Source organism: Adiantum capillus-veneris, chromosome 10 (genome assembly GCF_014529385.1).
Source record: "Adiantum capillus-veneris isolate H3 chromosome 10, ASM1452938v2, whole genome shotgun sequence".
NCBI lineage: Eukaryota > Viridiplantae > Streptophyta > Polypodiopsida > Polypodiales > Pteridaceae > Adiantum > Adiantum capillus-veneris.
Window position 1 is genome coordinate 10,579,811 of NC_140940.1, and position 22,826 is coordinate 10,602,636.

Consider the following 22,826-nt stretch of genomic DNA (forward strand, 5'->3'; position numbering starts at 1 on the left):
AACACCACTGGATCATCTACATTTTCAGCCATTTGTGGTGCATCCTGAGGGTCAAAAATAGGCCTAACAGGTGGCTGGTCATGCTGAAATTTCACCCTGTTATGGTCATGCTTTGAGGCACAATTGTTTTGAAGCAGCCTTGCCTCATTAAAAACAACATCTCAGCTGCATACAACCCTTTTGAGCTGAGGAAACCAAATCCTGTAACCCATTTCGCCTTCTTCACCATATCCCATGAAGAGGCCTTTAATGGACTTCGCATCTATTTTACTCCTCAACTCCGGTCTTACATGCACAAAAGCTTCGCAACCAAAAATGCGTAAGTGATCATATGAAGCAGGCTTGCCAGACCAAACCTCTTCAGGGATGTCACCTTTCAAAGACATGTGAGGGGATCAATTGCATATATGCACTGCACTTTTCAAAGCTTCTCCCCAAAATCCATGAGAGAGATTAGCTGTGGACAGCATGCATCTCACCCTCTCACAAAGTGTCCTATTGAATCTTTTAGCCACACCATTATAAGAGGGGCTGTATGGCACAGTAAGCTCCCTCTTAATGTCCAAATTTTCACAAAACTTGTTGAATTCAGCACTTGTGTACTCCCCCCCATTGTATGTACGCAAGCATTTTAGCTTTCTACCTGTTTGGGTGGTCACAAATGCATGAAATTTCTTAAACGCAGCAAAGGCTTCATCCTTAGATTTAAGCAAATAAACCCAAATTTTCCTAGAATGATCATCAACAAAAGAGACAAAATAACATGCACCACCCATAGACTTAGTAGGCATGCTACATACATCAGAATGTACAAGATTAAGCACACACGATTTACGATAGACACCAGAATAATAAGAACGCTTTACTTGCTTGCCATATTGACATTCATTACAAAAGTCAAGCTTTGAGCCTTTAGCATCAAGCTTGTTCAAAGTACAAAGCTTAGAAAGGCCCTTTTGGCTCATATGGCTAAGCCTCTTGTGCCACAACTCCATGTGAGAGTTAATTTCAGCCAATGCAATAAACTTGCCCAACACGGCCTTTCCATGCATGCAGTAAAGTGTCCCTTTCTTTGTGCCCTTTACAATCAGCCTTGAGCCTTTGGTCATTTTCCATGATCCTCTCTCAAACAAGATGCTGTAACCATGCATATCCATCTGACCAACAGAAAGCAGACTCTTCTTGATTCCCGGCACATATCGAACATCATGCAAGACAAGCTCATTTGTGCCATCTATGGAGAGATGCACAGTGCCAATACCCTCAATGGAACATGCATGATTGTTTCCAAGGTATACATGGCCACGCTTGCCCGCATCAAAAGTAGAGAAACACTCCTTGATAGGAGTCACATGATATGAAGCACCGGAATCAACAATCCAAGTTTGAGACAATGCATCATTGACAAGTCAACAAAGCATCAATAAGATCACTTTTGGTGATCTGCATGTCCTGTGAATGAACATTAAGAGAGGCATCATAGTCATAAGCATCATCATCTGACAAAGTGGCACACAAGATGTCCTCTACATCTGACAGCTCCTCAATCACGACACTAGAAGCCACATTGGCCTTCTCTTTGTCCTTTGAGCTATCCTGTGCATCTGCCTTGACTTCCTTCTTCTCTTTCTTTTTGTCTCCGCCATTCTTTTTCTTTTCTAATTCAGCTTTATAGTACCTACAATCGGGTTTCTTGTGACCTTTCCTGCCACATTGATAGCAAGTCACATCACCCTTGCCTTTGCTTGCATTTCCCCTTTCTTTACTCTTACTCTTACTCCTTTGTGCATAAGCATTCTTCTTTTCTATCCTGCCTCTAACCATGTTGGCAGAGCTGCCTCCTTCTCCACTTGCTTTCCTCCTGATTTCTTCATTCAAGATAGAACCCCTAACACCATCAAAGGTCAAATTGGGGTTATTGGACAACGAAACCACCAAAGTTTCCCATGACTCAGGTAAGGTCATAAGCAAGAAGATAGCTTTCAGCTTATCATCAAAAGGGGGCAAGCCAGAATCCTGTAACTGCGACAAAGTACCTGCGAATAATGATAAGTGCTCTACCGCGCTCTTGGACTCATCTAGTTGCATGCCAACAAGTTTTCGCATCAAGTGCACCTGGTTGACAGGCGTTGTATTTTCATACATTCCCTTCAACTTCTCCCACACATCAAAAGCAGTCGTGAGACCTTTCACATCAATGACAGTCTCATCGGTCATGGCCATTTTAATGTATGTAATGGCCTTCCTATTCATGCTAACCCATGCTTCATCCATCATATTCTGTGGCTTCACCTGTTCAAGTGCCCCTTCGCAATCCTTAAGAAATAGGATTCCTTGAATCCTGTGTTTCCAAAGATCAAAACCCATACCATCGAACCTCGTAATCTCGAAGAGGTTCTTCACATCCGAAGAAGATGAGGCCATAGTTGCACGAAATAAGAGGGATAATACGCTGAATTTTTGGGCAAAATACGCAAAAATCGGAGTATAGCCTCACAGAGATGTGCACTACAGCTCCAAATGGTCACAGGAGCAATTTGGGGCAAAATAGGGCGATTTGGGCACAAAATTCAATTTCTGAAATTTATGCGCAAGAAATTTTAGCGAGCGAATTTATGCTCGAAAACAACAAATTTAGTTGTTTTTAACCTCAAAAGACATACATAAGGCTAATACACAGCCTTTAGAAGCATATGAGCGCAAAAGCCTTAATTTGTAGCATCAAAATTGCATGAAATTGAGCCACAGATGGTCATACATCGACAAAATTTGTCAAATGTGCGTGGATTGCATCTATTTGCACTTTCCCCAATGTAATCGCACCATAAAAACACTTACAAAAACCTGCGTAAATCTGAAATTTTCTTAAAACACCTGTTTTAGGGCTTGCTTTTCGGCAATTTCAAGGTTTTCGGGTAGCGGGGACTTAGGAAAAGTATTCCCACAACTTAATACATCATTTGCATAACTTGTATTTTGCTGTCATAACCTATAATTTCCTGTTTTTGACCTAATTTCAACCTGTCTTACGTCAATTTTGGTTGCCGGGAGCTCTCTAGTGTCCGGGGACGAGTCCTTTGGCGACGAAATTGCAAAATCTCGCGTGAAAGTTGACCTTCTTGGCTGAAATTCAACGTTTGCAGGTTTGGGAGCAAACCCTAATCGGGCTCTGATACCCGTTGATGAGCGTGCGACGGTGTATGCAAGTGAAAGAGCACACGAGGAAGTGCAGTGTGTGTGCAGAGAGGGGAGACGAAGAGCAGCAGGACAGGAAGCGCTAGCAGAAGAAGAGGGAGAGAGAGAGAGAGAGAGAGAGAGCTCACGTTTTTGGGGAAAACTCAATAAGTGAGTTTTGGGTTTCCCACTTTTATTATAAGTAACCTTTAAAAAATGTGTCTTTTATTATAAGTAACCTTTAAAAAATGTGTCAAGGTTCAATATGAACCTGGACAAAGTATAAAAATGTACAAAAAGGGGTTATTTAGGCCTTTAACCCAACAGCAACATCTGTTGCATTCTTGCTTTGGTCTCGCGATCAAATCTTGCTTGACTTTCTTTTTCTTCCAAGTCGTACTGACGCTCTTTGGCTGCCACTTCTTCTTCGTAATCACGATCTATGGCTGCCATTTCTTCTTCGTAGGCCTTTCTTTCTGCTTCTCTTTCTTCGCGTTCTAGCTTTCTTTCCATAGACAACTGCTTCAACTCCTCCATAGGAGTTGATGCAATCTTTGTCGTAGATGGGGAAGGGGGAGGGTCGGAAAAACCTCTTGGTGGGAAAAATTCTTCTTCGCCTCTCTCATGCTCACCACCTGTATGCGAAGTATCCATTCCGCTTCGGTGGACCATCCACTGAAGTCTTGGGTTCTTGAGGGTTTTGAGGTTCTTGAGGTTTTCTTTCGCTTGCAAACCCTGTTTGAGAAGGATCTTCTCTTCACCCGAGTTCTACTCCTTTCCGTGGGCGTACCCCTTGGCGGCCTTGCGCTCACACCAAGGTTGCTTTTTCCCACCTCACGTCGATTGGCCAGCCGCTAAGTGCACAGTCCGCTCTCTATGAGTGAAAAGAGACACAAGGGGAGGCTGGATAAGCCCTTCTTTCTTGGGATTCCTGTCACTCTTCAAAAACACGATTAGGAATCGACAAGCCCAAGCGAACTTGGGTTCGTGCGACCGCAACAAGCAAAAAAAAAAAAAATCTTGTGGTTCTTTCCTTGAGTGATACAGAACACTGCCAAAGCTCTAATACCAATGTTAGGTGCAGCGGAATGAATATTTGCACTTTGCTCAAGATGAGTGCTCCGAACTGTGCTCAAGGTTCCTTTTGTTCTTATGGAAGGGAATGCTATGATCACAAACAAAGTGAATGGACACTGTGCGTGCAAGTGTATGAGACTGAGAGATAGAGAGAGAGAGAAGAGAGATACGACACCAGAGACGTTGTAAAACCCTCCTCTGAAGGCCCCACTCTCGTCGGCGAGAGCGGTCTACTTATGATTGCACAAACTGTATGCATGAGACTGATACAAGTCTAGGCTATGTCGGCGATGACGACAGGGATGGCGACACCGACCTAAAGGCTGAAATCTGCAATCCTTTATCTGCTGTCTAAAAACGCTATGGGCTGAAATCTGCGACTAGTCCAAAAACACTGATTTTGGGGCTGTTTTCTGATGATTCTTTCGCTGAAAATCTGCAGGTTTAGGGCTGAAAACTGATGGTCTTTCCGGTTTGAATCTGCTACTCTTTTAGGGGCTGAACTTGCAGGTCCTTCATGTAACAAACTGCTGACGTGTCAAAGCCTAAAGAATGGAGCCAACTTACAGATGCCGGCCGAGGGGCCTAAACCCTAAGAAGAACAAGCAACAGAAGAAGTGTCACAAAGTGACGACGTGGTTGCCTGAGTGCAAAAAACCCTAACCCTAATTTCTGCCAAAAACCCTAATTGTTGAAACCCTAATTCTGGAAACCCTAATTTTGGAAACCCTAATTCTGGAAACCGTAACTGCTGAAACCCTAATTCCAGAAACCCTAACTTCTGAAACCCTAATTCTGAAAACCTGCAAACCCTAATTCTGAAAACCTGCAAACCCTAATTCTGAAAACCCTAACCCTAAAACCTGCAAACCCTAATTCTGGAAACCCTAACCCTAAAACTGTAACAGCGTGGCTGATTTCCGAAAATTGCGCTGGCATGATGAAGTGGCAGGTTGTACGGATTTCCGTGATTTACGCTTGCAGCTTTTGGCATTGCTTTTTGGACCAGAAGCTTTTGAGTTTGAAAGCTTTTTTAACTGCTTTTTGGATCAGAAGCTTTTGATTTTGAAAGCTTTTCACGTAAACTGCTTTTTAGGCCAAGGGCCTTTAAATATGAGGCTAGGGCTCATTCTCTGGCACGCTTCCTGGAGAAGCTGCAGAGTCTGGAGTACCAGCTTGTACTTTGATGATGCAATATAAAGAAATACCGAAAGGGGCGCCAAGGTTTGGGGCCAATACTCTCTGGGGTGGAATTCCGCCACTCCGTGTCGCGTGTCGTCTCTCTCTCTCTCTCTCAGTTCACTTCTTATTGAAGTGCTAAAAGTCTGTTCAGTCTGTTCTTTTCTATTGGCACGTGGTGCCCGCCTTGTGACACTTCATGGCTGAAAAACGTTGCAGGCTGAGGTCATAAAGGCTGCAAATCTGCAAACGCTGGGATATGCAAAAACGCTAGGGGAGTAGCTTTGCAAAAAACGCTAGCTTGATGAGCCTTTGCTGGCGATGGCTGCTAAAGCAAAACGCTAGGGCAGGGCTTGCTTCTAAGGATGATGCTGATGCAGAACGCTAAGTTGATGCAAATCTATGGTGATGGTTCTTGATGGAGAAAACGCTAGTGATGGGTCTTGCTTGGAGGGAAGTCCACCAAGGTCTTGTTGGAGAAGTTGCCTGCTAAGCTTGGCTCTTGTTGCATCTTCTGCCATTTAGTGCTAGGTTTGGTTTGCTTATATACAAACTTACTCAATTTGCCCTACCTACTTTCCAACAAAAGTCACTTAAAAATAATAAGTAAAAAATGACAAAAATAGGTAAAATAGGCTAAATGCACTGGAAAATTCCCCTGAAGGATTCTGATGGATTCTGATGGAAATGCTTATAATCATGCTATGTGCAAGCAGAGGATATGCATCTACATTAAGTGACTGGGCATGCACAGTCTACGAATAGACTCACAAAAGTGCCAGATCACTTCTAATCTAGACTGACTGGACTGACTGAACCCTGATCATGTTGTAGCTTGTCCACAGACACATACGGTTGGATGTGTCACGTGACATACCTCCTTTACGTCATGAAGATCACATGATTGATTCGTGGTAGTACACCACCGAACCGGCCACCTTACAACATTAGCCGACGCCAAGATAAAGAACCAATGAACCAAAACAGATTTCCACATTACGAGGATTGACGATATACTCGACAAACTTTAGAATTCTACTTACCGAATGGATATGAAGTGAGTATCATCAGATCCGTATTGCTCCTGGAGACGTCTACAAGACAGCTTTCAGGACGACTTTTTGCATTTTCAGAGAATACCAATAGATTGGTGGGTTTTCTAGACACTAAGGAAGCATAAATTGCTTATAAATGTGAAAAAAGAGCGAGTTTTTCTTGCCTGAGATACATTTCTTGGGGCACATCGTCTCAACAGAAAGGGTACAGATGGATCTGGCCAAAAGTAACACTATCCGCGATTGGACAGACTTGAAGAATGTTCATGAAATTAGAAGCTTCTTAGGCTTCTGTTCTTACTACCGGTGGTTCATTCGAAAGCTTGCAGAGGTAGCTTCCCCTCTGCACATTTTGACACAGAAAGGAATCTCTTTCTCGTGAGGATTGACAGAGGTGACTGCCTTTCATACATTGAAAGAGAAATTGACTACTGGACCAGTATTGACTTTGCCGGATTTGCAAAAGTCATTCAAAGTATATTGTGATGCTTGTGGTCGTAGTCTGGGTACGGTCTTTGTCACAAGACGGGCACCACGTGCCAATAGAAATGAATAGACTTTTAGCACGTCAATAACAACTGAACTGAGAGAGAGAGAGAGAGAGACGACACGCGACATGGAGTGACGGAATTCCACCCCAGAGAGTTCATGTCTTTTTCTAACCGTGTTTTGCAGCTTGGCACCCAATTCCGCAAATCGGATGCGAAGCGCAAAGAGGCTTTTATTTTCGGATTGCACGACTATGTCAGGTTTGATGTCGAAGCCTTTGATCCCGTAGATCTCAACAAGACGGTAGCAATTACTCTCGCACAGGAGATGAAGCACAAGGGAAAGCCTAAGGAAACAAGTCTTCTCACAGTACCTCTCAGACTCCTCAGAACCCACAGAACGGTAAGAATGGTAAGAATGGTAACTCTTCTAGCCAATCTTCCTTTAATCCTTTGGAAAAGAACTCTCAAAATGAATCTAAGGGTAAAGCTAAAGCACCTGCAAAACCTAAGCTAACCCCGGATGAAAAAACCGCACAAGGAATTATAGGAGGATACATAACGGCTGAAGAACAAGTGATTTATGCTAAGGAAGGTAGATGTTATCAATGTCACGTCAAGTGTCACATTAAGAAGGCTTGTGCTAAGACAGCCCCACCTACAGAACCCCAAGCACCAACAGCTACCACAAGCACTTTAATGAACCAATCTCAGTCTTCACATGTTTCTAACACACATATTTATGAGTCTCTCTTTAAATGTTATGGTCATGTGAAGGGTCAACGTTTTGTCATATTGTTGATTCAGGTAGTATGCATGATGTGATTAGTGCCTCGCTTGTAGAGAGAGCCCACGCAGTGTATAGCGAGGAGTGACCAGATCCAGCTAGGCCGCTTCATGACCACTGCTTTTTGCATGCGTGAGCAGATTCTACAACCACGACAGCAGGCAGGTGCGAGTACACAGCGGACTATTACAGAGTTCTTCCAGCGAGAGGTGTATAGCCAAAGACCTCCAACTCACACGAGCGGGCTCACGCTTCAGCAGGCCGACACCCAGAGAGCGCGTCGAAGACCACGAGTCCCTGGCTATCTGAGACAGCGACCACATCACGACGAGGTATTGAGGATACGGGCACTCCATCAGCACCACCTGGAGATGAGGTATGCATCTACGCATTGGACCACCAGGCTGCAGGAGGCTCTTCGACCACCCTCCCCTATGTATGACATTCTCCACCCACCCCCTATAGTATGCTTTTAGCTGGACATTGCCCACCATCATGTGGCCTTGTATTATACTGTGTAGTCATTTTCTGTTGTGCCAGAGCTACACACGTGTGCCTATACTGCTATGCTACACACACAGGGTAGCCACTATCCGCGGAGTCGGAGCTACCACCCACTCTCATACTCATTCACAGTAGGCACAGTCGGTTTATTCTTTCTTTTCTCTCATTTTTACCGACACCCAGATCACCACTTTGGTATATGATTTGGTCTCATAGGCCAACTTTGGCCTTTAGTAGACGTAAATAAAGCTTTCTCTCTCTCTCTCTCTCTCTCTCTCTCTCTCTCTCTCTCTCTCTCTCTCTCTTTTGGTACTAACATAATGTCAATATTCAGGAAAGTGACTTGGATGGGACACGCAGACTCTTTGAGGTTGTCAGTCCTCAAGAAGTGAATCTAACAAGCAAATACACCAACTCAACAAGCAAACCACCACTCAATGATCACGAAATCTATCTATGTCCTTTCTCACGCTCTAGGTCGTCACGCCATTTCGGCACTCGAACGGACTCAAAATGCAACCAAACTTTAGGATGAGGTCTAAAAGACCTAGGGGCACTATCCTGCCAAGTCTAGTCACAATCCAACAGACTTGGTAGCAATCCAACAAGGTACCAAAATCACGATCCATCATGAAAAAGGTCCTGAAAACTGCAACAGAACTATCCAAAAAGGTCGCTCTATGGTCTAGGTCCTAGGAACACTCTCCTATGGTCAAAATTGTCAGTGTGTAGCGGAAGGTGAGAGAGAGAAAGAGAATGGCGAGAGAGAGAGAGAGAGAGAGAGAGAGAGAGAGATGGTGAAAGGCTGGCAAGCCAATATACTCCAGATGGTGAATCATGTACAATGATGAGACAATGGAAAAGAGGACGCCTTTGATCCTATATATAGGAGAATAGGGGCTGGTCGGACAAATGCCTAATAAATCACCCTACCTAATAAATGACCCTCCAATAATATAAATGGAGGAATGTGAATTGACCAAAACAGGTCTAAGTGGGCAATGTGCTGAAACAACCCTAAATGTGTTTGAGATCCCTGCGCAGTAGGTGTACGGGTGGCCAACCCACAACCAAGGGCCAGTGCACGTGAAAGTGAGAAGACTGTAGACACTATGCGAAGCATTTGGACATGAAGAAAATCTAACAAAACGTCAAAAAACAGTGATCTAAGCACTCAAATTTGAAGATTAGGCTCACTAACACGTAGTCACGAACCTCAACAAAACTGACGATGCTTACACTTAAATGAAAGAGCAAAGAGAGGGGAACACAATGCAAGTTCCAAAAATGAAAATGGATTACCCAATCATTAGAAAAGTTGATTAAAAGTTGGAGCAGCTTAGTCGCTTGGACGTACGTGTTGCAGGGATGAGCATGCTAGGTACGTTTGATTCACCTAGATACCAGAAGCACATGGATACAGCCAATACAAGAGTTGATTGAGCATGACGATGGCTTTCTATAGAAAGCATCTTCTCCAACAGAGAATGGATATGTGATCAGACGGGCCTATATAGATTTATCCTATGGGATATGTGCTATTGGTCAGATGCGCACATCATCGCATCAGCTAGAGATTGAGACTGGCAGATTAGGAGAGTACCAACAGAGGCCAAGATATGCCAGTTGTGTCGTATAGAGCCAGAGACAAAGTTACATCACATTTGTCATTGTCTGGTATACTATGAGATACGAGGCCGCTTTCACTGTCTATTTAGAGAGGGCTTTGGACTGTTGGCTTGAGTCATGAGATATCAAGATCAGAGATGCCTCGGGTTGTGGAGACTCTTATGGCTTCTTGGTTCTGCTTGGGTTCTTGGTGGTTCTTCCCTTGAGTTCGCGAAGCCGAAGCACGCATAGAGCTTTGATACCAATGTCAGGTGCCACGCACACAAAGCTTTGATACCAATATCATGTGCAACGGAAGTGTTTAAGGATTTTGCTCAGATCTAGTACTCCGCACAAACACAAGGAACGCTTTACTTCACTTGAAAGAACTAAACTGAATTGAATGAAAGGGAGACACGAGAGAGAGAGAGAGAGAGAGAGACGACACCAAATGTCAGGTCCCAAACCCTCAAGGACCCCCTTACTCTGTTGCCAAAGCAAGTACTTTCTTTATTCTTGCGCAATGCTCATACAATAACTAAAATGTTGAGATGCTAATGGTAATGGGTACTCAAGCTATTGATGCTAGGTACTACTGTAAGGTGCAACAGAATGAATGTTTAACTTTGCTCAAGATGAGTGCTCAGAACTGTGCTCAAGGTTCCTTTTACTTATAAAAGGGAGAGCCTTCCGTTCTTAATGAGAGAGTGCAAAGGACACAAACAAAGTGAATGGACATAGTGCGTGAAGGTGCATGAGACTGAGAGAGAGAGAACAGAATATGACACCAGAGACGTAAAACCCTCCACCAGCTATGTCGATGTCGACGGTGTGGAAGACGAGGACGATGCTAAGGCTGAAAACTGAGTGCTTAGGGAATCTGCCAGAGGTCGAGGTCGTCGAGGGAGATCGCCAATAGCATCCGAAATCCTGGAAGGAACTCTTCATCGGCCCACTCTAATGTGTGGGTCATGCGGTACTTGAACTTCATAAAGGTCTGCAACGCTTGCTTCTTTGGGCCGCGCCGAAAGCGACAGTCTTCTGTGGCTCCTTCAATGCTTCAACTTCGTCTAGGGTCATCCTTCTTTCTTCTTCAAGAATCTCCATGGCTGAAAATTCCTGAAACCACTTCCAACACAAAAACATGAACATACCTATGCCATGTAAAGTGACTACAAAAAATCTTGTCTTCCTCAAAGACTGTGCATGCAATGTAAATGAACAAAGAGACGGAGTTCCACACCGTTCACCACACACACGCAAACAATGAGATCAAATCTTTCTCTTTTGATCTAAAGCAATCAACTGTGGCAATTGACAACGGAAATGCCCATGCTTGGTGCTCATACTTTCATGTGCTCTTTCTACAATTGTGTCGTGCCAAGGAAAAGACATGGAATGTGACTTCCTTGAATGCATACTTTTCAGCTTTTCATGAATAATCCGCATACATCCGTGCTCATTCATGAGTGAAACGTGCTCAATATACAAGATGTCATGCCTAGGAAAAGAGATCACATAAAGACCCTGACTAAAATACAGGAAACGATCACGAATGAAACACTTGAACAATGCGTGCTGACTAATCATTCGAACACATAGTACTTCCTGTAAGGGTTCTTTGGACCTAGGCTCGAGAGCCATGATTGGTTCTTCGGTATCTATCGAATCTTCTTGTGGAGGTTCTGTGGACCTCGACTCGAAAGCCAAGATCAATTCTTCGTGATTGATCGAATCTTCAACGAGGTTAGCTGTGCTAGAAAAGAAAGCAACTAAACCATCATCCTTGTGAACAATCACGTCTTGATCATACAAATCATCATGCTTGTGAAAAATCACATCATGGTCATCATGCAAATCGTCATACTTGTCATTGGCATCCAAATCATCATGCTCATCATTATCATTCAAATCATCATGCAACTCCTGTGTGTCATGCTTTGGAGAAGAAGAGACTGAGAGAGTCTCCTTCTCCTGAATCTTGTCAATCTTTGCCTGCACATTAGAAATAAGAGATGGAGGATGAACAACTTGCTCTCCACGAATGACAATGGGAGAGTCACTTTTTGCATTGAAAGTGAACGTATTTTCTGCCCAATCAATGAGAGGGTTATGCTCGCGAAACCATCGAATGCCCAAAATCATATCACATCCTGAGAGAGGAGAGCCAAAATTTTCTACGGATAGCAGCTTGCTGAACTGTAAACAACACATCAAGGCACTCTTTCGTGATGAGAGAGTCCATACTAGGAGCGAAGCTAGAGACCTCAAGAGGAGATTTCTGACTAACCTCTAGGCTGTCTCTCTCAACAAGAGAGGGACTAATCACATCATGCATACTGCCTAGGTCAAATAATATGACAAAACGCTGCCCCGTCATATGACCATAACATTTAATGAGAGACTCATCAATGGGAGGGTCATGAGAAACTTGGGACACACTCGTGTTGTCATTTATTGCATTGACAGAGGAAGTGGATTCTTTAGATTCATTCGGTTCAAGCTTAGGACATGTTCTTTTTATGTGACCCTTAATGTGACAATGAAAACAACGACCTTCCTTAGAATAAGTGCTTTGCTCTTCCGGTGTGATGTATCCTCCTAAAATTCCTTGTGCTACCTTTTCATCTGGAGTGAGCTTAGGTTTAGCAATTGTAAGGTGTAGCGGAAGTGAATGTTTTAACTTTGCTCAAGATGAGTGCTCCGATCTGTGCTCAAGGTTCCTTTTATTCTTATGGAAGGGAGAGCCTTCCGTTCTTAATGAGAGAGTGCAATGGACACAAACAAAGTGAATGGACACTATGCGTGAAAGTGTATGAGATTGAGAGATAGAGAGAGAAGAGAATACGACACCAGAGACGTAAAACCCTCCTCCGAAGGCCCCACTCTCGTTGGTGAGAGTGGTCTACTATTGATTGCACAAACTACTACAAGTGGATGAACGAGAACTGATGCAAGTCTAGGGCTATGTCGATGTTGACGACGGGGATGAGACGAGACCGACTCTATGGCTGAAAACTAATGCACTTTCTCTGCTGTCCAAAAACGTCAGACGATTGAAATCTGTTGTCCCAAAAACGCAGGTTTTAGGCTCTTCCAAAACGTTGGTTTTAGGCTGAAAATGGCTGTACAAAACGCTGATTTAGGGCTGAGTATGCAGGCTGAAAAACGCTAGCATGCTGGATCTGTGGCGATAATGGTTGACTGCTGAAAACGCTAGGCTGAAAAACGCCAACAGATGGGGAGTCTATGGTGATGAGGTTACTAAAGAAAAACGCTAGGGTGCTGAGGATCTTGCTTGAAGGAAAAACGCCACCAAGGGGGAAAGTCTTGCTGAAAGAGAGAGGGGGAACCTGCTGCCTGTGGCCTGTGTTCTCCTTGCTCTTCTACCAAATAGTGCTAGCCTAGGTTTGCTTATATATTATTGCCCTACTCAGTTCCCAACAAAAGTCACTTAAATTAATAAGTGAAAAATGTCAAAAACAGGGAAGATTCAAAATAGGTTAAATGCACTGGAAAATTCCCTTGAAGGATTCTGATGGGAATACTTATGATCATGCTGTGTGCAACCAGAGGATATGCATCTACACTAAGTGACTGGTCATGCACGGTCTGCGAACAGACTCACAAAAGTGCCAGAACACTTGCTAATATAGACTAACTGGACTGACGAAACCCTTGTGTGATGTAGCTTGTCCACAGACACAGGGTTGGATGTGTCACGTAACATCCCCTCCTTTTCAAAGTGAGGTACTGGTACCGAACTGTATGGCGTTGAGGGAGATCGCCAATAGCATCCGGAATCCTAGAAAGGACTCTTCGCTGGCCCACTCTGATGTGTGGGTCGTGCGATACTTGAACTTCATAAAGGTTTGCAACACTTGCTTCTTTGGGCCGGCCGCGCCGGAAGCGACACAAAGTCTTCCGTGGCTCCTTCAATGCTTCAACTTCTCTAGAGTCATGCTTCTTTCTTCTTCAAGAATCTCCATGGCTGAAAATTCATAAAACCATTTCCAACACAAAAACATGAACATACCCATTCCATGTAAAGTGACTGGAAAACTACTATTCCTTCGAACAAACTGTGCATGCGATGCAAATGAACAAAGTGATGGAGTGCCAAACCGTTCATCAAACACACGCAAACAATGGGTTCGAATCTCGACTTTCTGATCTAAATCAATCAACTGTGGCAAAACACAATGGAAATGCCGATGCTTGATGCTCAATCCTTCTTGTGCTCTTTCGGAAACTGTGTCATGCCAAGAAAGAGACATGGAATGTAAATTCCTTGAATGCAAACATTTCATCTTTTCATGAATCATCCGCATACATCCGTGCATATTCATGAGTGAAACATGCTCAACGTACAATATGTCATGCCTAGGAAAAGGGATCACATAAAAACACTGACGAAAATACAGGAAACGATCACGAATGAAACACACGTACAATGCGTGCTTACAAATCATACGAACACATAGTACTTCCTGTAAGGGTTCTTTGGACCTAGGCTTGAGAGCCAAGATCAGTTCTTCCTAATTGGTCGAATCTGCCCAAGATCGGTGCTTCGTGATTGATTGTCTCTGCAATGAGGTTAGCTACACTACAAAAAGTATCAACTAACACATCATCCTTGTAAACACTCACATCATCTTCATGCAAATCATCATGCTTGTGAGAAATCACATCTTGATCATCATGCAAATCATCATACTTGTCATTGTCATCCAAATCATCATGCTCATCATTATCATTCAAATCATCATGCTTATCATCATGCAAATCCTGTGTGTCATGCTTTGGAGAAGAAGAGACAGAGAGTCTCCTTCTCCTGAATCCGTTCAATCTTCGCCAGCTCATTAGCAATGAGAGGATGGAGAATGAACAACTTGCTCTCCACGAATGACAATGGGAGAGTCACTTTTGGCATTGAAAGTGAACATATTTTCCGCCCAATCAATGAGAGGGTTATGCTCACGAAACCATCGAGCGCCCAAAATCATATCACATCCTGAGAGAGGAGAGACAAAAAAATTTTCTACGGAAAGCAGCTTGTTGAACTGTATACAACACACCAAGAAACTCTTTCGTGATGAGAGAGTCCATACCGGGAGCAAAGCCAAAGACCTCGAGAGGAGATTTCTGACTAACCTCTAGGCGGGTTCTCTCAACAAGAGAGGAATTGATCACATCATGCATACTGCCTGGGTCAAACAATATGACAAAACGTTGCCTCGTCATATGACCATAACATTTAATGAGAGACTCATCAATGGGAGGGTCAGGAGAAACTTGGGACACACTCGTGTTGTCATTGATTGCATTGACAGAGGAAGTGGGCTCTGTGGATTCTTTAGATTCATTAGAGTCAAGCTTAGGACATGTTCTTTTTATGTGACCCTTAATGTGACAATGAAAACAATGACCTTCCTTAGAATAAGTGCTTTGCTCTTCCGACGTGATGTATCCTCCTAAAATTCCTTGTGCTACCTTTTCATCTCGAGTAAGCTTCGGTTTAGCAATTGTGTTAGCCTTACCCTTAGGTTCATTTTGAGAGTTCTTTTCTGAGAGACTATTGGAAGATTGATTAGAAGAGTCACCGTTCTTACTATTCTTACCGTTCTGAGGGTTTTGAGAAGTCTGAGAGGTACTTGTGGAAGTCTTGTTCTCCTTAGGCTTTCCCTGGTTGTGCTTCATCTCCTGTGTGAGAGCAATCGCTACCGCCTTGTTGAGATCGATTGGATCGAAGACTTCTATATCAAATTTGATATATTCGTCTAACCCAAAAAGGAAAGCCTCTTTGCGCTCATCATCCGATTTGCGTAATTAAGTGCCGAGCTGCAAAACACGGTTAGAAAAAGACATGACTGGCATACCATGTTGCTTGAGATTGCGCCAATCTTCTTTGAATCGTGCTAGGTACTGAGGAGGCATAAACCGCACCTTGAGCTTGTCTTGGAAGTCGGCCCAATTGAAGGAAAGGGGCACGTCTCCGTCGGCTTCCTCTAGGTGCGCGGCTAGCTGTGTCTCTTGCCATGCGTGGTACCAATTGATGGCATCACCGGCAAGGTACATAGCTGCCGTCAAAACCTTGCTATTTCCTGTCTTCTTAGTTGTCACAAAATAAGCATTAAATTGATGCAACCAAGAATGAATAACACTAGCGTCCATCTTACCATCATACTTACTGAACGTCAACTTCTCAGTGACGGGGTTGTTGGAGTCTGAATCTCGGCTTGCGCCACTTGATGAAACACCGACTTCTTTGGCCGGTTCGGGTTTCGAGGTGAGGACATGTAGTACCAAGTCATTCATGCGTTGTTCTCTTTGGGTCTCAACTCTAACTCCAAAGTAGCCTTTCTTTCTTCGGCTGCTTCCCTTCTTGCGTCAGCCGCCAAGCGCGCTTGCACAAGATCCCGCTCAATAGTAGCCTTTCTTTCTTCAGCCGCCAAGCGAGCTTGCTCCAAGTCGGTCTTTCTTGCCGCTTTTTTTTCTTTCCGTTCATCGGCTGCCAAGCGATCGCGATCCTGTTTGTCTTGGCGGTCACGCTCCACGGCAATGCGAGTTGCCTCTTGCTTTGCCATCATGTCCATCATTGACTTAACCAAAGCTTCCATGGGGTTTGGTGCAATTCCTGGCGTAGATGGCGAACGGGGAGGGTCAAGAAAACCTCCCTGTTGCTGAGACTCTTCTTCACTACTTTCTTGCCCATCACTCTCATGCCCGATCTCCATTCCGCTTCGGGTGATGACCATGCACTAAAGTTGTGGGTTCTTAAGTTCACGAGGAACTTGGGTTCTTGTGGGTCTTGGGTTCTTGGGTTCTTGAGGGTCTTGAGGTTCTTCTTTTGCTTGCAATCTGTGTTAGAGAAGGATCTTCTCTTCACCCTAGTTCTTCTCTTTTCCGCGGGCGTACCCCTTGGCGGCCTTGCGCTCACACAAAGGTTGCTTTTTCCCATCTCACGTCGATTGGCCGGCCGCTAAGTGCACGGTCCGCTCTCAATGAGTGAAAAGAGGCACAAGGGGAGGCTAGACAAGCCCTTCTTTCCTGGGATTCCTATCACTCTTCAAAAACACGATTAGGAATCGACAAGCCCAAGCGAACTTGGGTTCGTGCGACCGCAACAAGCGAACAAAATTATGTGGTTCTTGTGGTTCTTTCCTTGAGTGATACAGAACACTGCCAAAGCTCTGATACCAATGTAAGATGCAGCGGAAGTGAATGTTTGAACTTTGCTCAAGATGAGTGCTCCGATCTGTGCTCAAGGTTCCTTTTATTCTTATGGTAGGGAGAGCCTTCCGTTCTTAATGAGAGAGTGCAATGGACACAAACAAAGTGAATGGACACTGTGCGTGAAAGTGTATGAGACTGAGAGATAGAGAGAGAAGAGAATACGACACCAGAGACGTTGTAAACCCTCCTCCAAAGGCCCCACTCTCATTGGCGAGAGTGGTCTACTATTGATTGCACAAACTGCTACAAGTGGATGAACGAGAACTGATGCAAGTCTAGGGCTATGTTGATGTCGACGACGGGGATGACGAGACCAACTCTATGGCTGAAAACTGATGTACTTTCTCTGCTGTCCAAAAACGCCAGAAGGCTGAAATCTGCTGTCCCAAAAACGTAGGTTTTAGGCTCTTCCAAAACGCTGGTTTTAGGCTGAAAATGGCTGTACAAAACGCTGATTTAGGGCTATGCAGGCTGAAAAATGCTAGCATGCCGGATCTATGGCGATGATGGTTAACTGTTGAAAATGCTAGGGTGCTGGGATCTGTGGCGATGAGGCTTGGGCTGAAAAACGCCAGCAAATGGGGAGTCTATGGCAATGAGCTTACTGATGAAAAACGCTAGGGTGCTGAGGATCTTGCTTGGAGGAAAAATGCCACCAAGGAGGAAAGTCGTGCTGAGAGAGAGAGAGGGGGAACCAGCTGCCTGTGGCCTGTGTTCTCCTTGCTCTTCTGCCAAATAGTGCTAGCCTAGGTTCGCTTATATATTATCTTACCCAAATTGCCCTACTCAGTTCCCAACAAAAGTCACTTAAATTAATAAGTGAAAAATGTCAAAAATAGGGAAAATTCAAAATAGGTTAAATGCACTGGAAAATTCCCCTGAAGTATTCTGATGGATTCTAATGGGAAGCTTATGATCATGTTGTGTGCAACCAGAGGATATGCATCTACACTAAGTGACTGGTCATGCACGGTTTGCGAACAGACTCACAAAAGTGCCAGAACACTTGCTAATCTAGACTAACTGGACTGACAGAACCCTTGTCGTGCTGTAGCTTGTCCACGGACACATAGGATTGGATGTGTCACGTGACAGCAATTGTGTTAGCTTTACCTTTAGGTTTACTTTGAGAGTTCTTTTCTGAGAGAATATTGGAAGATTGGTTAGAAGAGTTACCGTTCTTAGCATTCTTACCGTTATTACCGTTCAGGGGTTCTGAGAAGTCGGAGAGGTACTTGTGGAAGTCTTGTTTTCCTTCGGCTTTCCCTTGTTGTGCTTCATCTCCTGTGCGAGAGCAATCGTAACCGCCTTGTTGAGATGGATTGGATCGAGCACCTCGACATCGTACTTGATATACTCGTCCAATCCATAAAGGAATGCCTCCTTGCGCTCCGCATCCGATTTGCGTAATTGAGTGTCAAGCTGCAAAACACGATTAGAGAAAGACACAACTGGCATACCATTTTTCTTGAGACCGCGCCAATCGTCCTTCAATCGTACTAGGTACTAAGGTGGCATAAACCGCACCTTGAGCTTGTCTTGGAAATCGGCCCAATTGAAGAAAAGGGGCGTGAATTCGTCGGCTTCCTCTAGGTGCGCGGCTAATTGTGCCTCTTGCCATGCGTGGTATCAATTGATAGCATCCCCGGCAAGGTACATAGCTGCCGTCAAAACTTTGCTATTTCCTGTCTTCTTAGTAGTCGCAAAATAAGCATTAAATTGATACAACCAAGAATGAATAACCGTAGCATCCATCTTACCATCATACTTATTGAACTGGATCTTCTCTGTTGCTGGGTTGCTGGAGTCCGAATCTCGGCTTCCGCCACTTGATGAACTACCAACATCTTTGGCTAGCTCGGACTTCGAGGTGAGAACATGTCGGACCAACTCTTACATGTGCCGTCCACTCTGTGCCGCACGCTCTGCCTGTCTTTCCTCAACTGCCAAATGATTCGCTTCTTGTTGTGCCATCATGTCCAACATTGTCTTGACCAAAGCCTCCATAGGATTTGGTACAATCCGTGGCGTAGATGGGAAGGGAGAGGGTCGGGAAAACCTCCTGGTGGGGAAAACTCTTCTTCGCCACTCCCATGCTCACCACCTCCATGCGAAGTATCCATTCCGCTTCGGGTGATGACCATACACTGTGATCTTGGTTCTTAAGTTCTCGAGGAACTTGGGTTCGTGGGGTCTTGGGGGTCTTGAGTTCTTGAGGTTCTTGAGGTTCTTCTTTCGCTTGCAATCTGTGTTAGAGAAGGATCTTCTCTTCACCCGAGTTCTGCTCTTTTCCACGGGCACACCCCTTTGCGGCCTTGTGCTCACACCAAGGTTGCTTTTTCCCACCTCACGTCGATTGGCCGGCCGCTAAGTGCACGGTCCGCTCTCAATGAGTGAAAAGAGACACAAGGGGAGGCTGGACAAGCCCTTCTTTCTTGGGTTTCCTGTCACTCGACACGCCCAAGAGAACTTGGGTTCGTGCGACCTTAACAAGCCAAAAAATTCTTGTGGTTCTTGTGGTTCTTTCCTTGAGTGATACAGAACACTGTCAAAGCTCTGATACCAATGTAAGGTGCAACGGAATGAATGTTGAACTTTGCTCAAGATAAGTCCTCCGAATTGTGCTCAAGGTTTCTTTTACTTATGGAAGGGAGAGCCTTCCATTCTTAATGAGAGAGTGCAATGGACACAAACAAAGTGAATGAACACTATGCGTGAAGGTGCATGAGACTAAGAGATAGAGAAGAGAAAACGACACCATAGATGTTGTAAAACCCTCCTCCAAGGGCCCCACTCTCGACGGCGAGAGTGGTCTATGCTATTGATTGAACAATCTGGTACAATGGCTGAATGCAAATCTAATGGCTATGTCGATGTCGATGGTGTGGACGACGAGGACGATGCTAAGGCTGAAAACTGAGTGCTTGGGGAATTTGCTAGAGGTCGAGGTCGTCGGACTGATCTGCTACTGTTTTGCTTGCAAAAGTGTGCTGAATTTTCTGATGCAAACGCTGGTATGGCTGAGTGGGAAACGCCGGGTTCATGGGCTGTAATCTCTGTGCAAAACGCTACTGAAGGGAGATATGACTGATGCAAAAACGCTGCATGCAATGCTTACCAAAAACGCTGGTCTAGGCTTGTCAAAAACGTTGGTCCATGCTTGTCAAAAACGCTGGTCCATGCTGCTCTTTGACGCACTAATTTGCTGGATCTGAAAACGCTATGCTGCTGAATTCTGCTGATGCAAAAACGCCAAAGGACAGGGCTGAATCTGCTGGCTTTTCTTGCAGGAAACGCCAGGGGGATTTCTGTGTAGAGCGCTGGTCTTGCTAGGGGAAATCGCCACCAAGGGGGGAGTCTTGCTTGAGAGAGAGAGGGGGAACCTGCTGCCCTTGGCCTGTGTTCTCCTTGCTCTTCTGCCAAATAGTGCTAGTCTAGGTTTGCTTATATATTATCTTACCCAATTTGCCCTACTCAATTCCCAACAAAAGTCACTTAAAATAATAAGTAAAAAATGACAAAAATAGGGAAAATAGGTTTGATGCACTGAAAAATTTCCCTGATGGATTTTGTTGGATTCTGATAGTAATGCTGATGATCATGCTGTGTGCAACCAGAGGATATGCATCTACTCTAAGTGCCTGGGCATGCACGGTCTGTGAACAGACTCACAAAAGTGCCAGAACACTTCCTAAGCTAGACTGACTGGACTGACCGAACCCTTGTCATGTTGTAGCTTGTCCACGGACACATAGGGTTGGATGTGTCACGTGACAATTACTGAGATACTGAAGGGTGCCGCGGGTATTGGGGTACTGCGGTTACTGAAGGTACTGGGTTACTGCGGGTACTAAAGGGTACTGCGGGTACTGAAGATCCCTATGCTAAGCTAGGCAGGAGCCAAGCCAAGATACAAGGGATACTAGATGCTGGAGTACTATGTCGACGACGACGACGACAAGGCTATGGCTAAATGTTGAAAACGCTAGCAATGTCGATAGCTAGAATTTGCAACCATAACGAGGCTAGGGGCTGAAATCTGATGGCAATCATAGGCTGAATCGCTGGCTGTTTTGGGTTGAAAATGTTGAGGGAACTCTGAAGAAGACGTTGGCGATCTGGCTGAAAAACGCTAGTGAGGCTGAGAGGACTGCCGGTACTTCTCCTCCTCTTACCTTCCAAGCGTCCCCTCTCGGCTGCATAGAAAGGTGCAAATTGCTAGGTCGAGCAGCCAAAAGGCCAGCCCACGATTTGGAATGCAAAAAGTCACTTATTAATAAATAAAATGCTAAGAGGTGATTCATATGGCAAATGCGTATATGCTAACTTACTGTACTGTGCAAGAGAGGGTATGCAACTATGACCGGCCTAGACATGCACGTCCTGCTAGAGGCTCACAACGGTGCTAGGCTAGGTCCTAAGCTAAGACTCATACTAGACTGTAGCAGAAGCATGTCCACATAGTGCAAGTGAAGTGCGCACGTGACACTCGGCAGTTTTCCACAAACAATTCTGGGCTTTTGGCATTCTCCCATCTTCCCTTCAACGATTTGCGAAATCTTCTTCACATGAGTCAGATTTTGGTCTCTATGGTCTCTGTGGCATCAATGCCATTTTCGAATGTTCCATCAGAATGATGCGGATCCCTTTCCTTCGTTCAAGATTTCACCTAGGCAATCCTTACATTTTTCCCTTGATGTTGGGGACATACCCTTGGATATCCTAGAAGTCTTCAATGTTTGCTTTTAGAGCCTTCACTTTATGCAACACTTCAGTATTCTGCCCTTTGTATTTGATCTTTCTGATGGGTTTTCCTCACTTTGAGGTTTTCCATTCGTAAATTAATCAAAAAAAATTTACCAAAAAAGAGTGTGTGTGTGTGTGTTTTTTTTTTGGGGGGGGGGGGGGGGGGGGAGAGATTTGTAAACCCCCCAGCTAATGTGGTCATAGGAATTGCACGGTTCGTCACTTCTCGCAGCATGCTTGCGTTAAATTGCCACGAAACAGAAAAATTCCAGGCATTACTTGAAGCTAAGCACGAGAACAGCTTGCCTGATCTAGAAGCTGGAGGTGACCCCGGGTGTATCGGATCGCTTGGAGAGCGTTTTCTGCGAACGCTGCCATGACTGCTGAGCGAGGTACTGAAAGCGCGAGTGGTAGCGCATCAGTTTGCAGCCATTCCGCAAAAGTTGATAGAGAGAGATTTTTTGGACGTCGAGGCCGAGGGGTTTAAATGTGTCGGGGCCGTGCTTCAAGCGTGGAAGGCACAGGTTTTGGGCTCCAAAAAACAACTGAAATTTTTCACGAGGTCTGCCATACATTCATCATTGCAAGTGCACATGCTTAATTATCCTTGTCTAGAGTCCAGACTCCTTAAGCTCCATGAATCAAATTCTTCTCAACTAGCATAACCCCCCGCCCCCTTTCTCCTTCCTCGCCCCACCCCCCTCCACACTATCTCGCATGGGCAGCTTCAAACGGGATCGATGGTTGAGATGATTTGGGCCGTCAAATGCACATTTGTGAATTTGGGGCCTTTGGTAAATCTGGGGAGAAAAGTAAATTTGGGTAGGCTTGTAAATTCGGGTCAATCTGCACCCCATGTCTTGAACCCCCGACCTCCCCACCACGAGCCATTTGCACTAACCACTACGCCCTCATGCGTACGTTGAAATATTTTGGATTTGGGTATGTCATATTGTAAATGTGGGATGATTA

General features: G+C 44.7%; 1 protein-coding gene across 1 annotated transcript in view; it reads right to left on the minus strand.

Annotated features, from left to right (window-relative positions):
• The window catches only part of LOC147448441 (NagB/RpiA/CoA transferase-like superfamily protein), a 61,167-nt gene extending 38,726 nt beyond the window's left edge, over window positions 1-22,441 (minus strand). The window contains exon 1 of the mRNA XM_086521403.1: window positions 22,161-22,441. Coding sequence (XP_086377529.1) covers window positions 22,161-22,232 — 72 coding nt within the window. The 5' untranslated portion in view covers window positions 22,233-22,441. The remainder of the gene's footprint in view (window positions 1-22,160) is intronic.
• Between the last annotated feature and the right edge of the window lie 385 nt (window positions 22,442-22,826).